The sequence below is a fragment of the Artemia sp. Qi Xiang Cuo genome, chromosome 3, assembly GCF_049724085.1.
Source record: "Artemia sp. Qi Xiang Cuo chromosome 3, ASM4972408v1, whole genome shotgun sequence".
Taxonomy (NCBI): domain Eukaryota; kingdom Metazoa; phylum Arthropoda; class Branchiopoda; order Anostraca; family Artemiidae; genus Artemia; species Artemia sp. Qi Xiang Cuo.
Genome location: NC_142796.1, coordinates 76,901,243 through 76,926,529, shown reverse-complemented (window position 1 = coordinate 76,926,529; position 25,287 = coordinate 76,901,243). Strand labels below are relative to the sequence as shown.

General features: G+C 35.6%; 1 protein-coding gene across 2 annotated transcripts in view; it reads right to left on the bottom strand.

Moving 5' to 3' along the window:
* Positions 1–25,287, bottom strand: part of LOC148954553 (uncharacterized) — a 186,188-nt gene that overhangs the window by 106,987 nt on the left and 53,914 nt on the right. For both annotated transcript variants that reach the window (XM_089086593.1, XM_089086594.1), the window contains 2 exons: positions 19,293–19,416; positions 16,687–17,006 (listed from right to left, as the gene is read on the bottom strand). In XM_089086593.1, the coding sequence (XP_088942719.1) occupies positions 16,687–17,006; positions 19,293–19,416 (444 nt within the window). The remainder of the gene's footprint in view (positions 1–16,686; positions 17,007–19,292; positions 19,417–25,287) is intronic.

The window sequence follows — 25,287 nt, the reverse complement described above, 5'->3', positions numbered from 1 at the left end:
TCACGAAACAACTTCTTAGAAGTAGGCTCTGGCTCCATTCCTGACAGTTTCATGGACCTTACTCAACTACTTTTCAAGATGGCAAGACACCAGTAAATATTTCAAATCATGGAGCTATTCCATAGTTGAAAGATAAACAGACCATTCGTTCCACCATTCAACATTCTAATAATCACTACCGTCGTAAATGCCTTTTAAAACGCTGTCTTTGCGAAAAAAAAATGCTCAGTGTCCCTCAAGTTTTATCCCTGAAGAAATGCTCAGATATTGGTTTTTGGACTATACATCCTCAAAAATTTCAGACTATTCTTTCCTATAACATATTTTTAGTCTACATAATATACAGGATTGAAATTTCAGCCCTATCTTAGAAAAAATCTACTCTTTAGAGAGGGGGCCTGAGTTTTTCTTGAAGAGCAAAAAAAAAAATTCTCAAATTATGCCAGATTTATAATGTTATTTATATTGTGGCGGACCCACCGAACTAAGTCTAATCTCAGGCCACAAAGGTCCATCACCACCAAATTCATGTCTCTAACAAAGTGTGATCAAAACACCATCTAATGTTCACGTCTAATAATAATTAAATAAAAAAAAATTTTTTTTAACTGAAAATAAGGAACGACATCAAAACTTAAAACGAACAAAAATTATTCCGTACATGAAAGGGGCTGTCCCCTACTCAACGCCTCGCTCTTTACGCTAAAGTTTTTTATTGTTTAAAAAAATAGAGGTGTGAGAAAGAGTTAAACTTTATCGTAAAGAGCGAGGTGTTGAGCAGGGGACAGCCCCTTTCATATACAGAATAATTTCTGTTCGTTTTAAGTTTTAATGTTGCTCCTTACTTTCAGTTAAAAAAAACTTTTTCCACAAAATAAGTTTTTCAAAAAAAAGTAATGAACTCCATTAAACAAAAAATGAGTAAAAATAAAATCAAATAATCTACCAAGCGTGAAACTACCATAAATCAGCATCGATAAATAAATGAAACCCAAAACCAGAAATTACATAAATAACCGAGTCAAACTCAAAACGAGCAGAAATTAACATGAGTAGGGGTTACAAATCCCTATGCCTTCCCAAGGCCAGAACATAATTTGCACTTTACTGGAAAAAAACAATGAATGTGCATTGTCAGTTTAATATATATATACTGATGTCTATTAATCAAAATTTTAATATTATTTGATTTATTAAAGCATAACATATTTTTTTCAGTAAAGTGCAAATTATGTTCTGGCCTTGGGAAGGCATAGGGGTTTTGAGCCCTACTCATGTTAATTTCTGCTCGTTTTGAGTTTGACTCGGTTATTTATGTAATTTCTGGTTTTGGGTTTCATCTATTTATCGATGCTGATTTATGGTAGTTTCACGCTTGGTAGATTATTTGATTTTATTTTTACTCATTTTTGGTTTAATGGAGTTCTTCAATTTTCTTTGAAAACCTTATTTTGTAGGAAAAGTTTTTCTAATTAATCGCATTGAAAGTCAGCTGGATCAGGCAAAAAGTTTCTCTTTACAGAGGGCAACAGAAATGCAGTTTCAGAGTCCCCTTGGGGAGTTTGCGGCAACGCACGACTGCTATATTTGGAAAGTACGTTGAATGGCAAATCGAATTATATGTTTATTCGTAGGTTGACTTCACAGTTTATAGAATTAACCAGTAAGATCATTCCTTATCTCACCCATTGTAAAAACCCGGACCGAGGTGCAAGTGCTCCGAAGAACGTAGAAACATAAGCGGCGTTAGATCTTTTCACGGGTACACAAGTCAGATTTCTCTTGGACGCGAAACAATCAGAAATAAGTGGAAACCCGCTATTACGAATAATGCATTTTGTAAACATTTCTCATTGATTGACGCAAACACACTGATACATAACTGCACAAACAAGTGGGAGGAGCTTTTTGTTCGCGGCGAGACTGAAGACCAGAAATGATCTGCGATAAACTTACTGGATAATTCTATAAACTGTGGTTGACTTCAAGCAATGCGGTTCTTCAGAAGTATGGAGGGAAAAAAGCGGGAAATGGTGGCATGATGGGAAAAAATAGCCACAAGGTTCAAATTTTAACCCAGTTAAACCTGTAGTATAAAAATATCTAAAACAAAAATTGACGGGAGAAGGCCCAATGCTGGTATTTGACATGTATATCTAAAACAAAATCTTATGGGAGGGGATTTTATCAAAATTCCAATCGAATCGGTGTAAAAATAATTTTCTGTTCCCCTCGGAACAAAAAATTCAGCAGAAAAAAAAGAAATCATTTTCATGATCGAGCAGAAATTTTTATACAACATAGCCTCTAGTCGAGCAATATCCGCTCTTTACCTGGCTGCAGCCAGGGTCGGATTTAAAGCTTTGAAGCTTCTACACCCAAGTGTTTTTGGGGAAATCCCCGAAAATTCGGGGGCAGTGGAAGCATTGCACAGAACGCAACTGATGAGCCCAGTAATGAAAAAGAGAGAGAGAGAAACCGAACTCTCAGCTGCCATTCTTTGGAGACACCTGACAGTTTATAAGTGGCCACGGAATTCCTGTGTTGTTTTGAAATCAGTTTTCTGTGAATAGGCAGCGCGGTGGTGGAGTGCACCTCGCACTTTGACGACAAATCACATCAGTCCGGTTTTTGTTAAGATTAAATAAAACAAACTAAAAAAAACAGCATTTTTTAACTGAAAGTAAGGAGCAGCATCAAAACTCAAAATGAACAGAAATTATTCCGTATGTGAAGGGTTGCCCTCTCCTCAATACCTTGCTCTTTACGCTAAAGCTGTTAAGCGTAAAGAGCAAGATATTGAGGACGGGGCAACCCTTCATATACTGAATAATTTCTGTTTGTTTTGAGTTTTAATGTTGCGCCTTACTTTCAGTAGAAAAAACATGTTTTTTTTTATTTAATTTCTGTTCGTTTTTCAAATAATGCAGGTAAATCCGGCTCAGCATCCAGTAAAATATACCCTCCCTCAAGGGAAAGTCCTCCGTAAAATTTTGTCCAAAGTAAAGTAAACCTCCCGTCAAGTTCCCTCCAGACAGTTCCATCCTCGCTGAAAATCCTCCCTCCCAGTAAAATTTCTTGCGGAGGATTCAGCCTGAAAAATAATGCTTAGTATACTAACATTTGAAAAAAATTTAATCTCTAATTGGTTTCTCGATCACTCCGGAAATACCCCCTTCCATAGAATTTTTTCCAGAAATCAAGACACGTGGAAAATAGCCCCGGGAACATCTCCACATGCAAAATTAAATTGGCCAAGAAAATGTAATACAATTAAAAAGAATTTCGAATTGGAATTCTGTTAAATTCCCCCCCTGCTATAAAATTTTCCCTGGAATTTCTACCCCCCGCCGGAAATTTCCCTCCCCAAGGAAGATTCTTCCAATAGAAATCTACCCCAAGCACAAAATCCCCCCCCCCGAAAAATTTCTGCCGACTAACGAATTATAAAACTATACGCAATCAATGGACAAAATTCACAACTTACAGCCCACTCCTCTGTGGGGGTCATTTTACCCCTAAAGGCATAGTTATTTGATCTTTCAACTATAACGAACAAAATGGCTGTTTCAAAATTTTGATCAGATAACTTTGGGAAATAAATGGGCATGAGAGGGGGCCAGTTGCCCTCCGATATTTTTGTCACTTAAAAAGGGCACTAGAACTTTTAATTTCCGTTCGAATGTGCCCTCTCCAGATCTTCTATGACCATTATTTTAATACGATCACCCCTGGAAAAAAAAATAAACACAAAAAATAAACACAGACCCGTGATCTGTCTTCTGGCAAAAGTAGCAAATTCCACATTTTTGTATATAGGAGCTTGAAACTTCTACAGTATGGTTCTCGGGCATCTGATGGTGTGCTTTTCATCAAGATTCCCTGAACTTTAGGAGGTATTTCCCCCCTATTACAAAAATCAGACATATTTTCTCAGGCTTGCAACTTTTGACGGGTAATACTAAACTTGATGAAGCTTATATATTTGGAATCAGCATAATAAGCTGATTCCTTTGATGTGTCTATTGATATCAATATTTAATTTTTTGAGTTTCGGTTGCTATTCAGCCGAGCTGCTCCTTACTTACAGTTCGTTACCACGAACTGTTTGAAAAAATAATCACTCAGTAATAATTTATAGCACCCCCTGGAATTTTGCGTCCCTAAGCCCGGGCCTATTGGGTCTATATGTAAGTTCAGTCATGGCTCCAAATACTGTTGCAACCATGAAATGAAAAAGACGGAAGACACAGCAGCGAAAGACACTTTTCCTGCAGAAATCCCAGAAGTTAAATAACAAAAAAAAAAAATGTTCCATTCAGAAAAAACATTGACGTCTAGAACGTTGGAGGCCTTTGCGATAGCCTTCAACGCTATTAATGTTACTTCTGTAGATGGTATTTAAGCAATGGCTTTAATCGTAAGAAGGTGGAGGTGGAAATTAGTCAAAGAGTATGCACGTAAATGAATCAGCGACGAATATGAATATCTAGCCTTTTTGCCAGTACCTGGCTTTACCGAATGAGAGCATCAGTTTTTTTGTTTTTTTGTTTTAAGTTTCTTTACTAATTTTGACCTGGTCAAGACACGATATGTGTCATCACTTTCAAGACGCAATATGTACCATCATTTTCAACCTTAGTTTTAACTGCAGCCGTAACTGCAATATAAAAAAAATCCAGTGATTATTGCGTTTAATCTATGAACGTTCAAAGTCTAGAAAAAAATTTCACTTTTTTTGACTCAATGATTCGTAACAAATTTTTGCTAAATATGATAAAAACCCTTTCGGCTTTCACCAAAAAATGTTCCATTCAGAAAAAACATTGACGTCTAGAACGTTGGAGGCCTTTGCGATAGCCTTCAACGCTATTAATGTTACTTCTGTAGATGGTATTTAAGCAATGGCTTTAATCGTAAGAAGGTGGAGGTGGAAATTAGTCAAAGAGTATGCACGTAAATGAATCAGCGACGAATATGAATATCTAGCCTTTTTGCCAGTACCTGGCTTTACCGAATGAGAGCATCAGTTTTTTTGTTTTTTTGTTTTAAGTTTCTTTACTAATTTTGACCTGGTCAAGACACGATATGTGTCATCACTTTCAAGACGCAATATGTACCATCATTTTCAACCTTAGTTTTAACTGCAGCCGTAACTGCAATATAAAAAAAATTCCAGTGATTATTGCGTTTAATCTATGAACGTTCAAAGTCTAGAAAAAAATTTCACTTTTTTTGACTCAATGATTCGTAACAAATTTTTGCTAAATATGATAAAAACCCTTTCGGCTTTCACGATTTTATAGAATCTCGTGAATTTTACATTTATTTTTTCTTATAATTTACCATAACTTTGACGTGACTTTCTTTTTCTTTTTTATTTTGACGAATCCCTACCCCCCCCCATCCCCAAATATATTCATGCGTTATTTTATGTAATGGATATATAGCGTAAGATTAATTTTCATATATATCTTGGTGATTCGAAATTAATGTATAATAGAAAGTTGTGAACTTTATGTATGTTTTTAGTGCGAGCCGGGCCTATTGGTTTATGCTCGTTTGAAAAATAATTAATTGTAGCTAATGGCCAGCTTATACTTGTGGTTGTTTTCACTGATTTGGACTCGTTTTTTTTTACTTTTTTTGGGTCAAGTGCACGCAGACCTTCACGTCTAATTTGTTTTTTTTTACTTTAATTTAGTTTCCTGTACTGTCCTCAAAGATTACATTGTCGTTTCCGTATTGAACAAGAATCTTTTTCTAAATTATTGAATAAGCATCATTTAAAGTCATTATAGCATTTAGCTCTGTTAATATAGAAGAAGACTTCATGAAATGCGATGTTTTCTTCATACTTTATTTATTAAGTTCCTTTTTTTTAACAAAAAGAAGCACAATACTAAAAATTGAATTTCAAGTTAACTGTTTTCTTATCTTTAAAATCTAATTTTTCATCAAAAAAAAAAAATTAAGCTAGATATTTATCTTCTCCAATGATTCACTCACGATGTATACTCTTAGACTATTAGCTGTTAAGTCCCATCGGTTTCTAATGTTTTCTTCTTGAGAATAACTGAGGATGAGCTTGTGGGTCTTAACGTCCCCCTCTGTCATACAAAAAAAAAAGCTGTTCAATTTTTAAACTTCCAAATTGCATTACCATTTAAATTCAGTAGAATTTGAACCTTAACGAGGTGTGCCGTTATGGGCCCAGGAGTTAGCTTTGATTTCTGGACCATCTCTCCTTTAAATGTTTTATTTGTTTTATGTCCTAGCCCATCCAGGCTCCTGCTTCTTTGCCCCTCCCATATAGAGGGGAGGGATCTTCTACCCACCATATATAGGCATGGCTCTTACAATGGCATAGGTAGGAAGGGGCAACAGGTATACTTGTTTTTGGACGCGGCATCTATTGATGTACCGGTTCGATATATTTTATGCAGGATAGGCCCACTTATGTCACTAGGGAGAGGTGGACTGATACTGACCCCCTGGTCCAGGAAAGCCTACCAACACTTCTGGACCTTATTATATAGCCGTCCTATATTTCCAATACAGGATGTGAGTTTGTTATAGGGCTGAGGGGAGGAGCGGGTTGTAGGGGGGGGGGTGGGGGGAGTTTTATTTGGAAGGTGATTGTTACCCTGGGAGTGTTTGAGAGAAGTTGATTGTCTTTTTTTCCTTTTATATTATTATTTTAATAAGTCTAGGATGCTTCTAGGAATATTTTTGCAGTTTTTTTTTGTTTATTATTATTAGTTTAGGATGTCTTTAGGAATGTTTATGTAGTTAATCGCTAAGCGTTAGCGAAATTTAAACTTTGTCCCTAGCATAGTGATTTATATCATAATAGTTTATATTTTGGTTTATTATGTAATAAAAGTCAAAAAAGTCAAACATGATAGAAGGCAGAGAAGCAGGCCACATCCAGGATTTTTGTTCGGGGGAGGGTAAGTAAAAAAACGCATCAAAAATGTGTTTTAAGCAATTTTATTACGTTTTTACGAGTCGGACAAAGATTTCGGGAGGGGAGGGGGGTCAACCCTCTTAACCCCTCCCGTAAATACGGCTTTGCAGATAAGTTTAAAAAAATAAGTTGAAAGTAGAAGATTAAACATGTCTTTTAATATATTTTTAATAAGGTAGTTATTGATCTAATCAAGTTCGTTTTTCGAATACAGTTTCTCAGAAAACGCGCGAGTAATGACAAGACCTATTCCGTTATTGGTTATACGAGATTTTGGCTGAAAAAATCGGTACTTGTTAGTTATCCTAACCCACAGTTCATATAATTATATGAACTGTGTCCTAACCATACTGTAGAAGTGAAGTTAGGTTAATCATGAGGAAATATACCAAAATATGATAGAAATATAATACCTTAGAAACAAAATTATGGAAATTACAACAAAGAATTATGAAAATCAGGCCACCCAGAACGCATCATATTAAATACCTAACCTAACCAACTTTATATATTGAATATTTAATTAGAATATACCTGTGTAGTAGTTTATTATCTCACTGAGACTGAGCTAATTATCTGCGAATGCAGACAGAGAAACCGGTTTTTACTCAGATCAAGAACTTGAGTGTGGCCGGTATAACTAACAAGTACCAAAAAATCATATTCCGATTCATTATCCAGAGCTTTTTTAGATCATATGCTTAAAGGTAGTACAAAACAAACACGTGTGTACTGAACAACGAAAGTGAGAAATTTGTAAGTTTATTGAAAATGTTACTTTTTTGAAAGGAACCTCCACCCCTTGTCCGACTCGTAAAAACTTAACAGAAATGCATATAAACAAATTTTGAAGTGTTTTGTAAGTGTTTTGTGTACCCCCCCCCCCCGAACAAAGATCCTGGATACGGCCATGGATTTACGTGATAGTTTTTTGTTAGTCTTTTTGCTAACAATTCTCAAACAATCCTCGTTAACACTTAATTATCAATTTCCTGTTGACTTGACCCCGCTCAAGAACTTGATTGTTTTTAATTAAAATCACAAAAGAAGGTTGGAAGGGGGAATCCTCCCGACACTCCACAAAGAACATACACATCTGTCATTCATTTTCTAACTTGATTGGAAACATGAACCGTGTCTTCTAATAAAGCTATTGTTACTCTTTGATTTAATCATTGATGGACAGATAATTTATATCTTATGATCAATTAACTAACACAAAAATTTCTGTTTTCTCCGACGCCTTTTCAGAGAAGATAACGATGTTGTCACACACGACAAAAAGCTCTAGTGAAACTGGAAAAAGCTAAGTGAATAATTTTTGTAAAATTGTTTTTTGTTGAGAAAATTAACTTTCTTTCCAATGGTTGGCTCGCATAAACAATAATAGAATACATTATCTGAGAAAAACCACAATGAAAACATATTTATAGAAAAAACGTATTTAATTTTCTACTTCTAGCTTGATTTTTCTTGAAACTCCACAATCTTATTCCATTTATCTTTCTTTGTGCATACAGGAAGACTATTTAAAAGAGCCCAGAGGTGTATAGGTGTAGCTTTTTCGGCGCGTGGAGGCATTGTCAACTCCCCTCAATAACGTAAATAGGTTTACCTTTTAGGATATTAATTAAAAAAACTTGCCGAAAAATAAGTTTTTCAAAGAAAAGTAAAGGCCATTTTAAACTTAAGCTCAGGATATAAAAATACATTTTAAATTTAAAACTAAAAACGACCAGAAATTACTATTAAAGAATAAATGAACCCCAAAACGAACAGAAATTAAATAAACAATTATAGCAAAAAACATACAACAAGTAATAATGTAAATGAATAAATATATCCTAAAGCGAGTAATGCTTAGGTTGAAAATGGAAATCAAGTTGAGAAATAAAAAAATATTTTCCTGTGGAAATATAAATAGAAAGTAAAATTGCCAAAAGGAAAAAAATCAATCAATTCGAAGCAAAATACAGTAGACATTAACGTAGACGAAAAATATCTATTAGAGAAGATGAAACTTAAGTTGAATATCAAAATCGAGCTTGAAACGAACAAAAATCACAACAAACAAGAATTTGGGTATCGCCTCCTTCTCTCACTGTAAAACTGAAAACCAATTTTATTAAAATATTTTCTTTTGTACTTAATATAAGGAAAGAAAAACGAGCAAAAATGGGGATTTTATAGGCCAAATGAAAATACTGAAAAAACAAAGCGAATATTTCGAGAGGACAAACGCCTCTCTTCTTCAGCGCGATTTCGTTTCGCGCTGAAGAAGAGAGGCGTTTGTCCTCTCGAAATATTCGCTTTGTTTTTTCAGCATTTTCATTTGGCCTATAAAACCCCATTTTTGCTCGTTTTTCTTTCTTTATGTGATGTCAGGCCAAATTGGTTTAAGAAATTATCTTTGTACTTAATATTGAAAATAAACATTAAATTATAGTAAACTTTGAACTGATGAGCTTTCAGCAATTAATATCATTATACATCAACTATTCAGCTTTATTTATTAGTTTTGTCTAAAGTTGTTCAAGACGATTATAGTTTCACTACAAACAAGAGTTTGGATGCTGCCCCTTTCTTTATCTGTAAATAAAAACCAAAATCCTACAGCATCATTGGCGCTTCACTGAAAAAGAATTATATTACAAACATTTTCTTTTCCAGTTCTTACAGCATTAAAATAAAAATAAAATTAGAATGGATAAAATTATTGAGCTGATGAGTTTTTAATACATCAATATCATTACATATAAAATTTTCAAGTTAATGTTCCTTATGCTTCTAACGTCTGTTTAAACTACATGCTCCTTTCGGAAGAGTATTACTCGTGCCTGCGGGCTCAGACTTTACAATAAGAGAAGAAGGCAATACCCAAACTCTTGTTTGTAGTGAATTTTGGTTCTTTTCAACCTTGATTTTCATATTACTTAAGTTTTACTCGTTTTAAGATTTATTTATTCGTTTACATTAATATCTGTTGTATGTTTGTTTGCATTGATTGTTTATCTAATTTCTGTTCGTTTTAAGTTTCATTTATACTTCAATTGCAAAATATTTTTTTTCGTTTTAAGCTTGATTTTCATATTCAATCTAAGCAATACTAGCTTTAAGGTCTATTTATTCATTTATATTATTGCCTGTTGTACGTTTTTTCCTATGATTGTTTATTTAATTTCTGTTCGTTTTGGGTTTCATTTATTACTTAATAGTAATTTTTGGTCGTTTTGAGTTTGAATTTTAACAGGTATTTGTATCTGCTGAGCTTAAGTTTAAAATGGCCTTAACTTTTTCTGGGAGAACTTATTTTTCGGAAAGTTTTTTTTTTAAATTAATTTTTGTTCGTTTTTGATTGCAAAAAGTTTCAAGTTTTTAAAAATTCCTTATTTCAAAATCAAACTTCAAAAAAATCAAATCTTCATCAAAGTCTCAAAACTGGTATCAAAGTAACAATATCAAAGTGAAAAAAGTTTACCCCCTTTGTAATGAGCCCCGTTTGAAGTTTATCCGACGACCCCTTCTATGTGAAGTTCGTCTGAGAAAAAAATAAATGGAGTGTGGGGGGAGGATAGCGGCCCTCTGATCACTTTTTACTCTTAAAAAGTGAATTACAACTTTCAATTCAAACTATTAAGATTATACCAGCATTCCTTCCATAACAACCATATATGCCCCCAGGGCATAACTTAAAACGCCTACTCCCAGCCCCTTGGGGGCTGGGTCAATCCCGAAGTTTTTGTTATCTGAACTTTGAACTATTTTTAACAAAATGTCTATCTCAAAATTTTTATATGATAAAATTAGGGCGTGCAGGGGGGAGGGGGTGGATAGTTGCCCTCCAATCTCTTTTGACTCTTAAAAAGTGAACGAGAACTTTCAATTTTCAATCAAATGAACCCTCTCCGAAGTTTATACAAGCATCCCTTCAGTAAAAACGATATATCCCCCCAGAGCATTACTTACAACGCGTGCCTCCGGGCCATGGGGGATTGTGTCGACACAGGAGTTTTTCTTATCTGACCTTTGAATTATTTTTAATGAAATGCCTATTTTAAAAAATTTTCGGATAGGCTTGAGGAAAAAAGGGTGTGTGTGTGGGGAGGGGGGGGGCTAAGTGCCCTCGGATATCTTTTGACTATTAAAAAGTGAGAAAAAGGTGAGAAAAAGTTGGGAAAAAAGGGCGAGGGGGGGGCTGGTTACCCTCCAATATCTTTTGACGCTTAAAAAGTGAACTAAAACTTTCAATTTCCAATCAAATGAGCCCTCTCTGAAGTTTATACGAGCCTTCCTTCCATAAGAACCATATATGCTCCCAGGGCATAACTTATAACCCTTGCCCTGAAGACCTTGGTGGGGGAGGGTGTCATGCTCTTATATATAATTTCTAGAACATTTAACTACGTTGAACAAAATGGCTATCTCAAAATTTTGATTGGATGTGTTTGGGGAAATAGTGGTCGTGGAAGGGGTGTTAGTTGCCTTCCAATCACTTTCGACTATTAAAAAGGGTACTAGCCATTTAAATTTTTCAATCGAATGAGCCCTTTTTGAAGTTTCTACGACAACGCTTTCTATAAAAACCATATATGCCCCCAGGGCATAACTTACAACCCTTAACCTAAGGGCGGTGGGGGGGGGACCTAATTCCAGAATTTTCAATCCCGTTGAACAAAATGGCTATCTCAAAATTTTGATTGGATTTGTTTGGGGGAAAGGTGGGCGTGAGAGGGGGGTTAGTGGCCCTCCAATCACTTTCGACTATTAAAAAGGGCACTAGCCCTTTGAATTTCCAGTCGAATGAACCCTTTTTGAGGTTTCTACGACAAAAATTTATATAAAAAGCTTATATGCCCCCAGGACATAACTTACAACCCTTGTCCTAAGGGCTGTGGGTGAGTGTCCTGCTCAAAAACATAATTTCTTTCTGGAAATCAACTGCGTAGAACAAAATAGCTATCTCAAAATTTTGATTGGATGTGTTTGGGGAAATAGTGGGCATGGAAGGGGTGTTCTTTGTCTTCCAATCACTTTTGACCCTTAAAAAGGGCACTAGAACTCTCGATTTCCAATCGAATGTGCCCCCTTTGAAGTTTTTACGACGACACTTCCATATGAAGTGCCTCTGGAAAAAAAAAACATAATAATAATAAATAAATAATAAAACGTTGGAGCCGTATGGCCTTAACTATAGGCAACGCTATAGCGTTGCCTCTGATGTATTTAAATGCTGCTCCAATAGAGAGACCTCACCCGACGACAAGTGCTTATTGCTCTTTGCCTGGGTTTGCTGCTTTTTGACTGATTGATAGAAGCTTTTTGCCGGACAGGGCCCTCGTCGAAATACAGTCTTTTAATTTATCGAAGCTACCAAGTGAGATGACGTTTTTTTAGCAGAAAAAACGGGTTTAATTTATGTAAATCAGTGACAAAAATAAAAAACAAACAACACATTAACTAATAAAAAAATTACAAATATTTCAACTCCACATCCGGGAGCCTTTATCAACGGACAAATAAAAAGGCAACAGAAAAAAATAGTTAAATCGTCTAAAGAAAAGACTAAAAAACAACACAACAAGAGAAAAAAAAAGACAAAACAAATAAACAAAAATCACATCTCAAAAAACTTCCACAATACTAGCATGTATCAGACCATATAAATGGGTCGGGTACATGCAAAGTAACATTCTCGGGGTAATATATATATATATATATATATATATATATATATATATATATATATATATATATATATATACTTTCAAAACGTAGAAGCGTTAGCACGATCTTGGGGTACGCAATATTTGGATTCTTTTTCACTGGCTGTGAATTATTTTGTTATTTTGTTTGTCCTACGTTTTCTCGTATTGTTAGAGGGTAGCATTTTTTTGTTTTTCAAAATTCTGTTACGTCTCCTTTTATCAAATACAGAAATAGTTGGAATTTGGAGCTTTTGATACCAAACTTACGTTCTTTCTTATCTTGAATGCTAGACAAGAGCCATCCTTGTACAAACAACTTTTCTTTAATAACTATGGAAGAACTTAAAACTTTTCTTTTTTGTTTTTTTCGTTCACCTGTATAATTTATGGGATGCACTGTCTCTTGAATTAATAATGAAAAAAGAATCAGACTCACTCTTTCGTTTTCGGGAATAACGATGTGAAGCATCTAACTAATTAAAGGGGAACTTCTAAGCAGAGAAGAAGAAAATTAACATTTTAACTGAATATCAAAAATATACCACATACTTTAAGCTCATGCGCCCAATAGTTGTGCTCAGCAATCGAACCCCCAACATTTAATTATCAGGTCGAAGTGGCCAATCATGGCGAAAAAATCACAGGGTCTTTAAATCATGAACAGAATCATGGAGTATGAACAGGGGTGTCTGTTGACTTAATATTGAGCGTAGGTAATTTATGGTCCATCACCAAAATAGGAAGCGAAGAAAAAACAGGAACAACCCAGGATCAGTGTTTTTGTTGCTTGCCGATTATTTGCCTACTCTTTTTTTATGTTTTTTATGTTGTTTTTTGCCGTATTTTTTAACCCTTTTCCTTCTTGTTTTGACACTTAGTATAGTTCTTGAATAGCAATTTCCATGCATTATCTTTTCCCCGGCCACTTCATAAGGAAGGGCTGGTCACACACGCTTGGGAGGGGGCTCATTCGATTGGAAATTAAACTTGTGCCTTTTTAAGAGTCAGAAGATATAAGACGGTCAATAACCCTCTGTTAATAACACTGGTTCCCATGAAATTTTCTGAGACTCCACTAGCTAAGCATGTCAAAAAAAAAAAAATTAAAAAAAAAAAAAATAGGACAACGACGTAAAAAGATATAATTCGCATCCAGTAAAAAAAGACAAAAAATGCAAATAATTAAGCCAAGGTCTCAGCCCTTTTCAAAATATTCCTTTTAATTTTTATTCGTTTTAGGTTTCATTTATACATCGATAGCAAACTCTGTTCGTTTTAAGTTTCACTTATTATATGACCTTACATCTGCTATTTTAGGTTTCAATTTTGCTTTTTACCTTTCTTTGATAAAGGGTATCGGTTCAATCAGTAACATTTTTTTTTAGTTTTATCACCTTTAGCTTGTTTTCATAACTTGTAGTCTTATATTTTATTTTACCTACATAAATAAGAAAAATATCTTATTTCACATATGAGGTCTCGGCCTTTCCAAATTTGAAAAAAGAAACAAAATGAAATATAACAAGATTAATAAAGTAAAAATTGACCATTTTTGGATATACTTCATGGCGGGTTTTGCAGATACAATCAAGTTTCCAGATAGATATGCAAATTTTCCACATGAGTACAAAAACAAAAAAGATAAATATCAAATTAGAAGCAGGTAAATTGCTCCTTTGTTAAAAACCAATTTTTTTATCTATATACATTTCTCATGTTGATATATATTACAATAAACCGCAGATATACTAGCTTCAAAAAAATAGCAATAACCTACCTATATTATGCAATAGGATTTTTATTCATGAAGATATTACTCGAATAAAGACCATAGGCCTCAGGTGCATAACTGGGATTTATCTTTGGCTGCAGCAAAAAAAAACTACAGCATCTACCATTTATAAAACAAAATGTACACAGAATTCGCTGACTTGGTAGATCAAGATAGGATGGGGGGGAGGGGGTAAAACCTTAAGCCGCCAGTCAATCCTCCTCCCCTGCGCATCCACAAGAGAGGCTTACATGTCTCGATATTTGAATCACACAAATCATTTCTCTTGAGAAATTCTTAAATAAGAATGTCCAATGTTCAATGTTCTTATGGCGACAAAAGTAAAAGACATATACGCGGAGCACGAAAGGCAGGGGCGTCGTTTGGGGGTGGCAAGGGGGGCAATTGCCCCCCCCCCGATAATGTGGAGAAAAAAAATACTATACATCGCATGCCCTTTGACTATCCAGATATGGACCCCTCTTGCCCCCCACCTCCAAAAAAAAATGCTGGAGATTTGTCCCTGACGAAAGGTGATTATCATGGGTACTCAGGATTCCCCCCTTTAGAGGACCTGAAATATCTATGTCCTCCAGGTTTACTTATTACTTGCAACCTAGTTGCGTTTAATATTGATCCCTACCACCTTTCCCACTGTGAAAAGCTGAAATTCTGAAAAGCTGAAGTTAACCTCAAAGAAAGTACACAGAAATGAGATTGAAATCCAAAGTATTCCAATTTAACATCTGGAAATTAATTGTAGATTCGATCTTAGAGATTCAATAAGAAAACAGCTGTTTTATAGTAGCCACACGTTTCATTTATATTATTTATGGATGGTACTTTTAAACTTTTAAGTTGGCAAAAGTCCGCCAGACGAACGTATACGGAAGCTTAAACATATAATTTTGGGAACCCAAAGACAGTCCAAGGACGGTCATAGTAATAGTCTTAATATTAAGTGTAATACAAAGCTAAGAGTTAACAACCCTTTTGATTGTAAATCTCGTTTAATTATGCTTGATAACCCGATGTTTAATTTAGAAAAAGATAGCATGTTTCTCTATAAAGTTGTAGCCTCTATGCCAATGGTACAGTACTTAATTAGCAACAATAATTTAGATACTGTCTAAGCTTTTTGAGTATTCAAGCCACAATCAGTATACCGGAAAAATGGAACTTTTGAGACACCGCTTGGGGTAGTTTGGTCCAACAAAAAAAAAACACCGATTTTTCATCTTTTTTTAAATGCAGATTTTAATGTTCATCTGGATAAGCTAAAATCCAAACTTATAGTTATGAGATCTAGTTGACCTTGTAAAATTATAACAGTAGAACAAGGTACTTATTTCAGAAGGATTTCCCAATTACACCGTACGCGATTGTCTTTTCCATTTTTTATTGTTTCAGTTCGTGGAATGGTCCCACCGTTTCATGGTGGGACCATTCGATCGACTAAAAATCAAAACGTATTCTCTACAAAAATGAAAGCTTTAGAGTAACATGGATGGGGGATAGTTAACGGCTGTGCTGTATCGATTGGTGACATTCACGAGATCACTAGACATCCACATCTTTTATCTGTCCTTTATCCAAACCTAATTTTCCATGGATCTAGTTTCCTATATAGTCTAGTAATTAACACTGTAACTGCTCAAAGCTTGTTTCAGCGGGAGATATGTGTTGAAATAGCGAGCCTTGTCGTATAGTGAGCCATTAAGTTCCAGATTTACTTTGAAGTTTGTGTAATAAATATTATTCAATAGCTTTCTTTTAGACACACTTTTATACTTCCTTTATCATTCCACTGGGATGATAAAGAAAGTATAAAGCCAAGCCAGCGAAATAGCACCCAGCAAGCAATTGCAAATAGTATGGGAAGATATAAAGCACGTGACATCTTCACGGGAAAGGGTAGTGCTGAAGGTTTGACTAGAGGGGATGGGGTAAGAAAACGCAGCTTTGTTGGCCTCAGGTAGCTTAGTGTTGCGATGTATCGTCAGAAGTATTATTAATGAGTAATAAATATACACCTAGTAAATTTCCAAACCTACTTGGGGACTCCCCACCTTTTTTGTATACAATTTTCCTAGTCAGCTTACAACAACAGGAGATTTTGTGTAACTGATCCCGATAGCCCAGTTTAGAGTACCGTATTGAACGTCCTGTAGGGGTCAACAGAATCCACTTTAGGAATTCTTGACTCATACTTTTACAAAATAAAAAGGACAAGAACATACCATCTCGTCAAGACTTCTTAGATCGTTTGTGATAATCTGTGGAATAGGTCCATATTCAATGTCGTCAAAATCATCGTCCAATTCGTGGCCTTCATCTTGTGCTATTTCCCTATCAATTTCTCTCTCAAATTGGACCAACATTGGAGCAGGCATCCCGTATTTTGCTCCACGTCGGGCAACTTCGAGTAAGCAGAAAATGACGTTTTTCTCGTTTTTTCGTAATACCAAATCGTCCGTTTCAAAAAGTAGACATTCGTAAATCCCAAGGGAGCGGCAAAATAATATGAAGTTATGAATATTATCTCGAGCAAAGAAACTTCCTGAAAGAAGGAAACATAATGGTAAGCAACGAAATGGGAAACTATATTTTCATCTATAAGATAATTACATGGCTACTAAGAAAAACCAATAGAAACTGAATAAAAAAAAACGAATCAAAACCGAGAGACATACTATTCAACTGTGAACCTGACCATCAGTTCAAAAGAGTTTTGAGTAGCTTTGATTGCAGGAAGAGACACGATTTGAAGCTCCCCTTGACACTTGACTTGATGTCGAGTCAACAATGAGACAAGAAGGAGACAAAGTCCTATCCCTTAGACGGTCTCGAGTCAGGTAGAGCAAAGCTCAAGCTTTACCAAAACTTCTATTCAAAAGAGTCTATTCAGTTTTTGTTGAGGTGATTGAGGCGCACTCATTTGTATGAATATGTATATACATTTATGGTTTCTAATTCTAACTGTTTTTGGGCATCCAAAATTTGCTTGAAATAAAATCAAATTCTTCAGGCTTATTAAATATTTTAGAACTTCAGAACCAAAGTGCTTCCGTTTCTTATGGAAATGTCTTAAAGTTAAAGATTAACAGCTGGAATCACCAGAAAATTTTTTGGTTTCTATTCGGAGTCACATTTAAACACACTTTTTGTTATTGGTGTCGTAGAAATTCACTGCGTATCAGTTTTGCAAGTTCCTAAGGATATTTCCTAATCGTAGACAGTGCAATAGCCCTGCCCGAGTAAAGAGCGAAGTGAGCTACATGCACAATTTATTTATATTTAGCTTTCACCAAGCTACTTCGTACGGAAGGAGTTGTCGTACCCACTTCAAGGGGGCTCATTCGATTAAAAACTAAAAAGTAAGACTTTCTTAATAGTCAAAACAATTGAAGGGCAATCAGTCCCCTTCCCATGCCCTTTTTGTTGCCCTCCCCCCAAAAACATCCGATCAAAATTTTGGGATGGTCAATTTGTTCAGCATTGTTGAACAGTTAAACAACTATTGTTTTAGGAATGACATGACCCCACACAGCCTGTGGGGCAAGGGTTGTAAGTTATGCGATTTGCCCATTGTTTACATATAACATTTGTTATAGGCAAAGGAGGCATGTTTAATCCTGCATCTCCAGAAAACATAAGGGTATTAAGCAAAAGCTTTCATGGAATGCTGAGGGTGATGTTGAACTAAATCAAAACACAGTATGTCCAAGCAGGTTGTCTAAAGGGCGTATCAGCAATATCTGAGGATTAAGTTGAAACTTTCAGGGAATGTTGAGGGGGATGTTGAACTAAATCAAAACGCACTTTGTAGGTACAGGTTTACAAAAGGACATATCAACAATATCCAAGGAGCGGCTAAGGTGAAAGAGTGCTAAGTTTAAACTTCCTGGAAATGCTGAGGGGGTGTTGAACCCGTCTAAAAGTACTATGTGCATACTACTAATACTACTACTATTATTACTAAGGCTAAGGTTATAAGGGTGAAACTGTCAGGGAATGCTGAAGGGGGTGTAGAACTAAATCAAAACTCATTATGTGCATGAAGGTTTCCAAAACAACTGATCAGCAATGTCACTGGAACGGCTAAGGGTATAGGTTGAAACTTTCAGGGCATATTGAGTGGGATTTTGAACTAACCAAATGAGACTATGTGCATACTACTACTACTACTACTACTACTACTACTATTACTACTTCTACTGCCACTACTACTAATTCTAAGGCTAAGGGTATTGTAGTGAAACTGTGAGGCTATATTGGGGGTGGGATGTTCAACCAAATAAACACACACAATATGCATGCAGGTTCAAAAGGGCGTATCAGCAATATCTCAGGAACGGCTAAAACTATTAAGTTTAAACTTTCAGAACAGTTTGAAAGGGATGTTGAAATAAACAAAATGCTACTACTACTACTTAGGCTAAGGGTATTAAGGTGAAACTTCCATGCCATGCTGAATTAGATCAGAACACACTATGTGCATGCATGTCGTCAAAAGGGCAGGTTTTACAGTTTAGGTATTTTTGAAACCTCCATTTATCGACCATTTTGAAGTCACGTTAGTAGAGATGTTTCCTAAATTGTGTTTGATCTTAATTTTTTTTATACTTTTTTCTTTAAAATAGCCTTAAGTGATAAATTTAACAAAAGAGCATGGCTGAATTTACTGCTTGGATTTTTAGACGGGTCAGTCCACACTAAGGCAGACAGGCCATGTTTAGTTTCCGAGATTAGATAATTTTTTTTGAAATAACAAATTCTGTTAGATTTATGAATTCTTCAGATCATTCAAAAATTGAACTAGCTGAATTTTTGCCTAAAAAATTACCTGGTGGGACGTATTTCCTATATGCGATGTCTGTATCTGACAACATTGCACTAGAGCCACTGAAGCGCCGCTGTGCTCGTCTCAGCGTGTACTTCTCAGCAAACCGACGCACGTTATTCGCGTGCTAAAAATAAACTGTGGTTAATATTGCTGAAGTATACAAAGATCCCTTATTTAATGAAAGCTTGACTTGACAAAGCCAAAAGTCAGAAGTTTTCATAGCGAAACCAATGATTTTTAGAGACAATGCTCTTGCGTTGCCTATAGTAAAGAGCCAAAAGGTTCCGTATAGCATTCTTAAAGGGTTAAACCTTTAAATCCTTAAAAAAACGCTTAATAACTATCACTTATGCTTAACACAGCAAAGTTCTAAAGTTCCAAACTAATATAACAGACCTTTTCACAATTTCGAACTTGTAGTTGCGATCAAGTGCGTATCTAAGATCTTGGTTCAGGGGGTGTTTTACACAAAAAACTTTAAAAAATAGATAAAAAATCTGTTTGTATGCTTCTTTTGTTACATTTTTACAAGTCGGAAGGTTTTTTATCGGGGGAGGGGGGGTCAAAACCCCATCCCTGAATGCGGCCTTGGTCGTATTACATAAATTAGGCTCTGAATTCATTCATTAGAGTATTTTTTGGGGAAGGGGGGCGGGGGGGTATTTTCAACGAGAAATTAGGCAAAATTTCCTTATTGTATATTTTGAAAAAATTACTTATTAAATCTTTATTAAAAATTGAAGAAAAATACTTGCCCCACACCCATAACTTTTCTGTGAGTGGTTCTTCAACCAAGTGGTACCGTAAGACTTTTTAGAATTGGTTATCAAACAGTTCATGGTAAACAAACTATGAGTAAGGATCGACTTGGCACAAAAGTAACCGAACTAAAAAAAAAAAAAAAAAAAAAAAAAAAAAAAAAAAAAAAAAAAATCGATAGCAATTCATACATCAATAGAAATAGCTTTTTTGCTGATTCCAAATATGTAAAAATTATTAAGTTTAATGTTACCCATCAGAAGCTAAAATCCGGAAAAAATTTGCTTGATTTTCAGAAAAAAGGGGGAAACACCATCAAAATTTCAGGCGGCCTTAATGATCAGATTCAGCATATCAGAGAACCCTGCTTTAGAGGTTTCAAGCTCGTATCTACAAAAATGGGGAATTCTATTTTTTTTTTCTGGCCAGATGAAACATCACGGATGCATGATCATTTGTTGTTGTTTTTGTTGTCTTTTTTTCGTTTACTCCTGGGGTGATCGTATCAAACAAATTTTCCAAGAAGAGAGGGAGAGAGATCATTGGAACGAAAATCAAAATTTCTAGTGCCCTTTTTAAGCAATCAAAAAGATTGTGGGGACAAGTAGCCCCTCTCCCATGCCCCCTTTTCCCACAGACACATATGATCGAAATTTTGAGACAGCCATTTGATTAAAAGTAGTTGAAAGGTCCATTAACTATGCCTTTGGGGATGGCAAGACCCCCACATCCCCAGGGGGAAAGGCTAGTAAGTCAATCAATTTGCCCATTGTTCATATTCAGTATTTGTTAGTGGGAAACATACAGATTTTTTTTTGGGGGGGGGGGAGGCATTTTTTCTGGGGAAAAAAATTTCGTTAATTTTCCAGGGGAAAGGGTTACATAACTTGTAACCCTTGCCCTGAGGGCTCTGAGGGGGAGAGGTTGTCATCCTCAAAGACCTAATTTCCAGAACTTACAACTACGTTGAACAAAATGGCTATCTCAAAATTTTCGGGGGAAAATTTACATTGGGAGGGAAGGAGATATCCTGGCTTGAATTGAAAAACGGTTATAAATTAAATAAAAAAACAAGGTTTTTGAACCGATAGTAAGGAGCACCATTAGAACTTAAACGAACAGAAATTTTTTAGTATATGAGGGGGTTACCCCTTCCTCAACCCTCGCTCTTTACACTAAAATTGGACTTTTTGTCAAAATTCTTTAAAAAAGACTGCTAAAACACAAAGACCGTCGAATTTGAGCGAAAAGTACTTCTGAGGAACTTCAATATTTAAGCGCAAAGAGCGAGGGTTGAAAAAGCGGTAGCCCCCCTGATATGCAGAATAATTTCTGTTCGTTTAAAATTTTAATGTTGCACCTTACTTTCAGTTGAAGAAACTGAAAGTTTTTTTTTATTTAATTAGCCCACAGACCTGGCTAGTCCATTGTCGACACGATCGTTGTAGTTCAATCATTGATCCAGAGTCATTGATTTTCAGCGTTTAAAACTTTGCATGACTAGGAAAATTCCCGGACTCCAAATAAGTTCGTGTTCTGTCTGCAGCTGATCAATACAAAGCCACGAGGAAAGTTCAAGACTTATGAGCTGTTCCAGAGATAAACCTAGAAAACTATTTATTCTCCTTGTGCTTTCCCTCAATTATGCCGTCCTATTTTTGGCCCTTTGTTTATAACTAGCAAAATTACCGTAAGGTACATTGTTTAGATGGGAGACAAAGGTTACACAAAAATAATACCAGTATGCTGAAAAAAAATCATAAAAATGATGAAAACGTAAATAGAAGCTAAATAGTTTCTTTCAACTTTTAACAGTATTACTTAAAAAAAACTTTTTCCACAAAATAAGTTTTTCAAAGACAAGTAAAGAACTCCATTAAACCAAAAATCAGTAAAAAATAAAATTAAATAATCTATCAAGTGTGAAACTACCACAAATCAGCATCGATAAATAAATGAAACCCAAAACGAACATATATTACAATAAATAACCAAGTCAAACTCAAAACGAGCAGAAATTAACATGGGTAGGGCTCAAAACCCCTATGCCTTCCGAAGGCCAGAACATAATTTGCACTTTACTGAAAAAACATAAATGTTTTTACTTTCATAACTTTAAAAAATCAAATAATATTAACATTTTGATAACTAAATATTAGTGTATGTATATTCAACTGACAATTTACATTCATTTGTATTTTTTTTCAATAAAGTGCAAATTATATTCTGGTCTTGGAAGGACATAGGGGTTTTGAGCCCTATTCATGTTAATTTTTGCTCGTTTTGAGTTTGACTCGGTTATTTATTGTAATTTCTGTTCGTTTTGGGTTTCATTTATTTATCGATGCTGATTTGTGGTAGTTTCACGCTTGGTAGATTATTTGATTTTATTTTTGCTCATTTTTGGTCTAACGGTGTTCTTTACTTTTCTTTGAAAAAGTTATTGCGTGGAAAATTTTTTTTTAAATTAATTTCTGTTTGTTTTATATTGACCTAGTCTTTTCAGGGAAAAAGAAAATAATACTTTAAATCTTTTCATTTTTTTAAGACTTTATAGTTTGGCCTGCTATTTGTATAATGGAGAAAAATTTTCAGCAATTTTTAACAACATACACTCTTTTAAAAATCTGGACACAAATAGTAGTGTTTAATTTAGTTTCATACCTCCTCTAGTTGCCCCGAAAGTTTGTACATAATACCCTCAGTCGTTCCTGGGATACTGCTGAGGTGCCTTATTGGGAATTAGCATTAACACAGTGTATTTTGATTTAATGTTAAGGCAACATTTAGTTTTTAAACATCATGAGCAAATGGGAAGGTGGGTGTGGGAGTTTAATTAGTTGCCCTCTAATCACTTTCGACTATTAAAAAGGGCATTAGTCATTTCTATTTTCAATCAAATGAACCCTTTTCTAAGTTCCTACGACAACTCCCTCGATACGCAGTGCCCTGGTCTAAACAAAAATAATAATAATAATAATACATTGTGCCCAGATCTATCTTTACTATAAAAATGTCAAGCATTCTAATCACTTTCGACAATTAAAAAGGGCACTAGCCCTTTCAATTTCCAATCGAATGAGCCCTTTTTGAGTTTCTAAGACAACGGTTTCTATTAGCACCTTATATGCCCCCAGGGCATAACTTACAACCCTTGCCCTAAGGGCTGTGAGGGAGTTGTCATCCTCACAGACCTAATTTCCAGAACTTCCAACTACGTTAATCAAAACGTCTATCTCAAAATTTTGATTGGATGTGTTTGGGGAAATGGTGGGTTTGAGAGGGGGGTTAGTTGCCCTTCAATCACTTTCGACTATTAAAAAGGGCACTAGCCCTTTCAATTTCAAATCAAATGATCCCTTTTGAAGTTTCTACGACAAAGCTTTCTATAAAAGCCCTACATGCCCCCAGGACATAACTTACAACCTTTGCCCTGAGGGTTGTGGGGGGGGGTCATCCTCAAAGACCTAATTCCCAGAAGTTTCAACTACGTTGAACAAAATGAATATCTGAAAATTTTGATTGGTCGTGTTTGGGAAAATGGTGGGCGTGAGAGGAGTGTTAGTCGCTCTTCAATCACTTTCGACTATTAAAACGAGCTTTACCAGTTTCAATTTCAAATCGAATGAACCCTTTTTGAAGTTTCTACGACAACTCTTTCTATAAAAACCTCATATGCCCCCAGGGCATAACTTACAACTTGCCTTTAGGGCTGTCGGGAGGTTTGTCATTCACAAAGACATAGTTTCCAGAACTTTCAACTACGTTGAAAAAAATGTCTATCCCAAAATTTTGATTGTATGTATATGGGGAATGTTGGGCGTGAGAAGTGGGTTATTTGTCCTCCAGTTACTGTCAAATATTAAAAACGGCACTAGCCATTTCAGTTCCAATTGAATAAGCCCTTTTTGAAGTTTCTACAACAACGTTTTCCATAATAATCTTATATGACCCCAGGCCATAACTTACAACCCTTGCCCTGAGGGCTGTATGGGGGGAGGGGGGTTTGTCATCCTTAAAGACCTAATTTCCAAAACTTTCAACTACATTGAACAAAATGGCTATCTATAAATTTTGATTGGATGTGTTTGGGGAAAAGTTGGGCGTGAGAGGGGGTTAGTTTCCCTCTAATTACTATCCACTATATAAAAAGGCACTACATCTTTGAACTGCCAATCAAATGCACCTTTTGTTAAGTTTCCACGAAGAAACGTTATATAAAAAACTTATATACCCCCAGGGCATAACTTTTAACCCATTCCCCGAGGGCTCTGAGGGGGAGGGGTTGTCATCCTCAAAGACCTAATTTCCAGAACTTACAACTACGTTGAACAAAATGGCTATCTCAAAATTTCGATTGAATGTGTTTGGATAAATGGTGGGCGTGAGAGGGGGGTTAGTTGCCCTCCAAACACTTTCGACTATTAAAAATGGCACTAGTCCTATGAATTTCCAAATCGAACAAGCCCTTTTTCAAGTTTCTACAATAAAGCTTTCAATGAAGACCTTTTATGCCCCCCAGGGCATAACTTTAACTTGCCTTGAGGGCTGTCGGGAGGTTTGTCATTCACAAAGACATAGTTTCCAGAACTTTCAACTACGTAGAAAAAATGGCTATCTCAAAATTTTGATTGTATGTGTTTGGGGAAAAGGTGAGCGTAAGAGGGGGGTTAGTTGCCCTCCAATTACTATCAACTATTAAAAAGGGCACTAGCCATTTCAATTTCCAATTGATTAAGCCCTTTTTGAAGTTTCTACGACAACGCTTTCTATAAAAATCTTATATGACCCCCGGGCATAACTTACAACCCTGGCCCTGAGGGCTGTATGGGGGGGGGGGGGTTTGTCATCCTTAAAGACCTAATTTCCAAAACTTTCAACTACATTGAACAAAATGGCTATTTAAAATTTTGATTGTATGTATGTGGAAAAATGTTGGATGATAGAGGGGCACTGGTTTCCCTCCAATTACTGTTCTCTATTACGAACGGCACTACCCCTTACAACTACCAATCGTATGCAACCTTTTTTAAGTTTCAACGAAAAAATTTTCAATAAAAACCTTATATACCCCCAGGGCATAACTTGTAATCCTTACCCTGAGGGCTCTGAGGGAGAGGGGTTGTCATCCTCAAAGACCTAATTTCCAGAACTTACAACTACGTTGAACAAAATGGCTATCTCAAAATTTTGATTGGATCTGTTTGGATAAATGGTGGGCGTGAGAGGGGGGTTA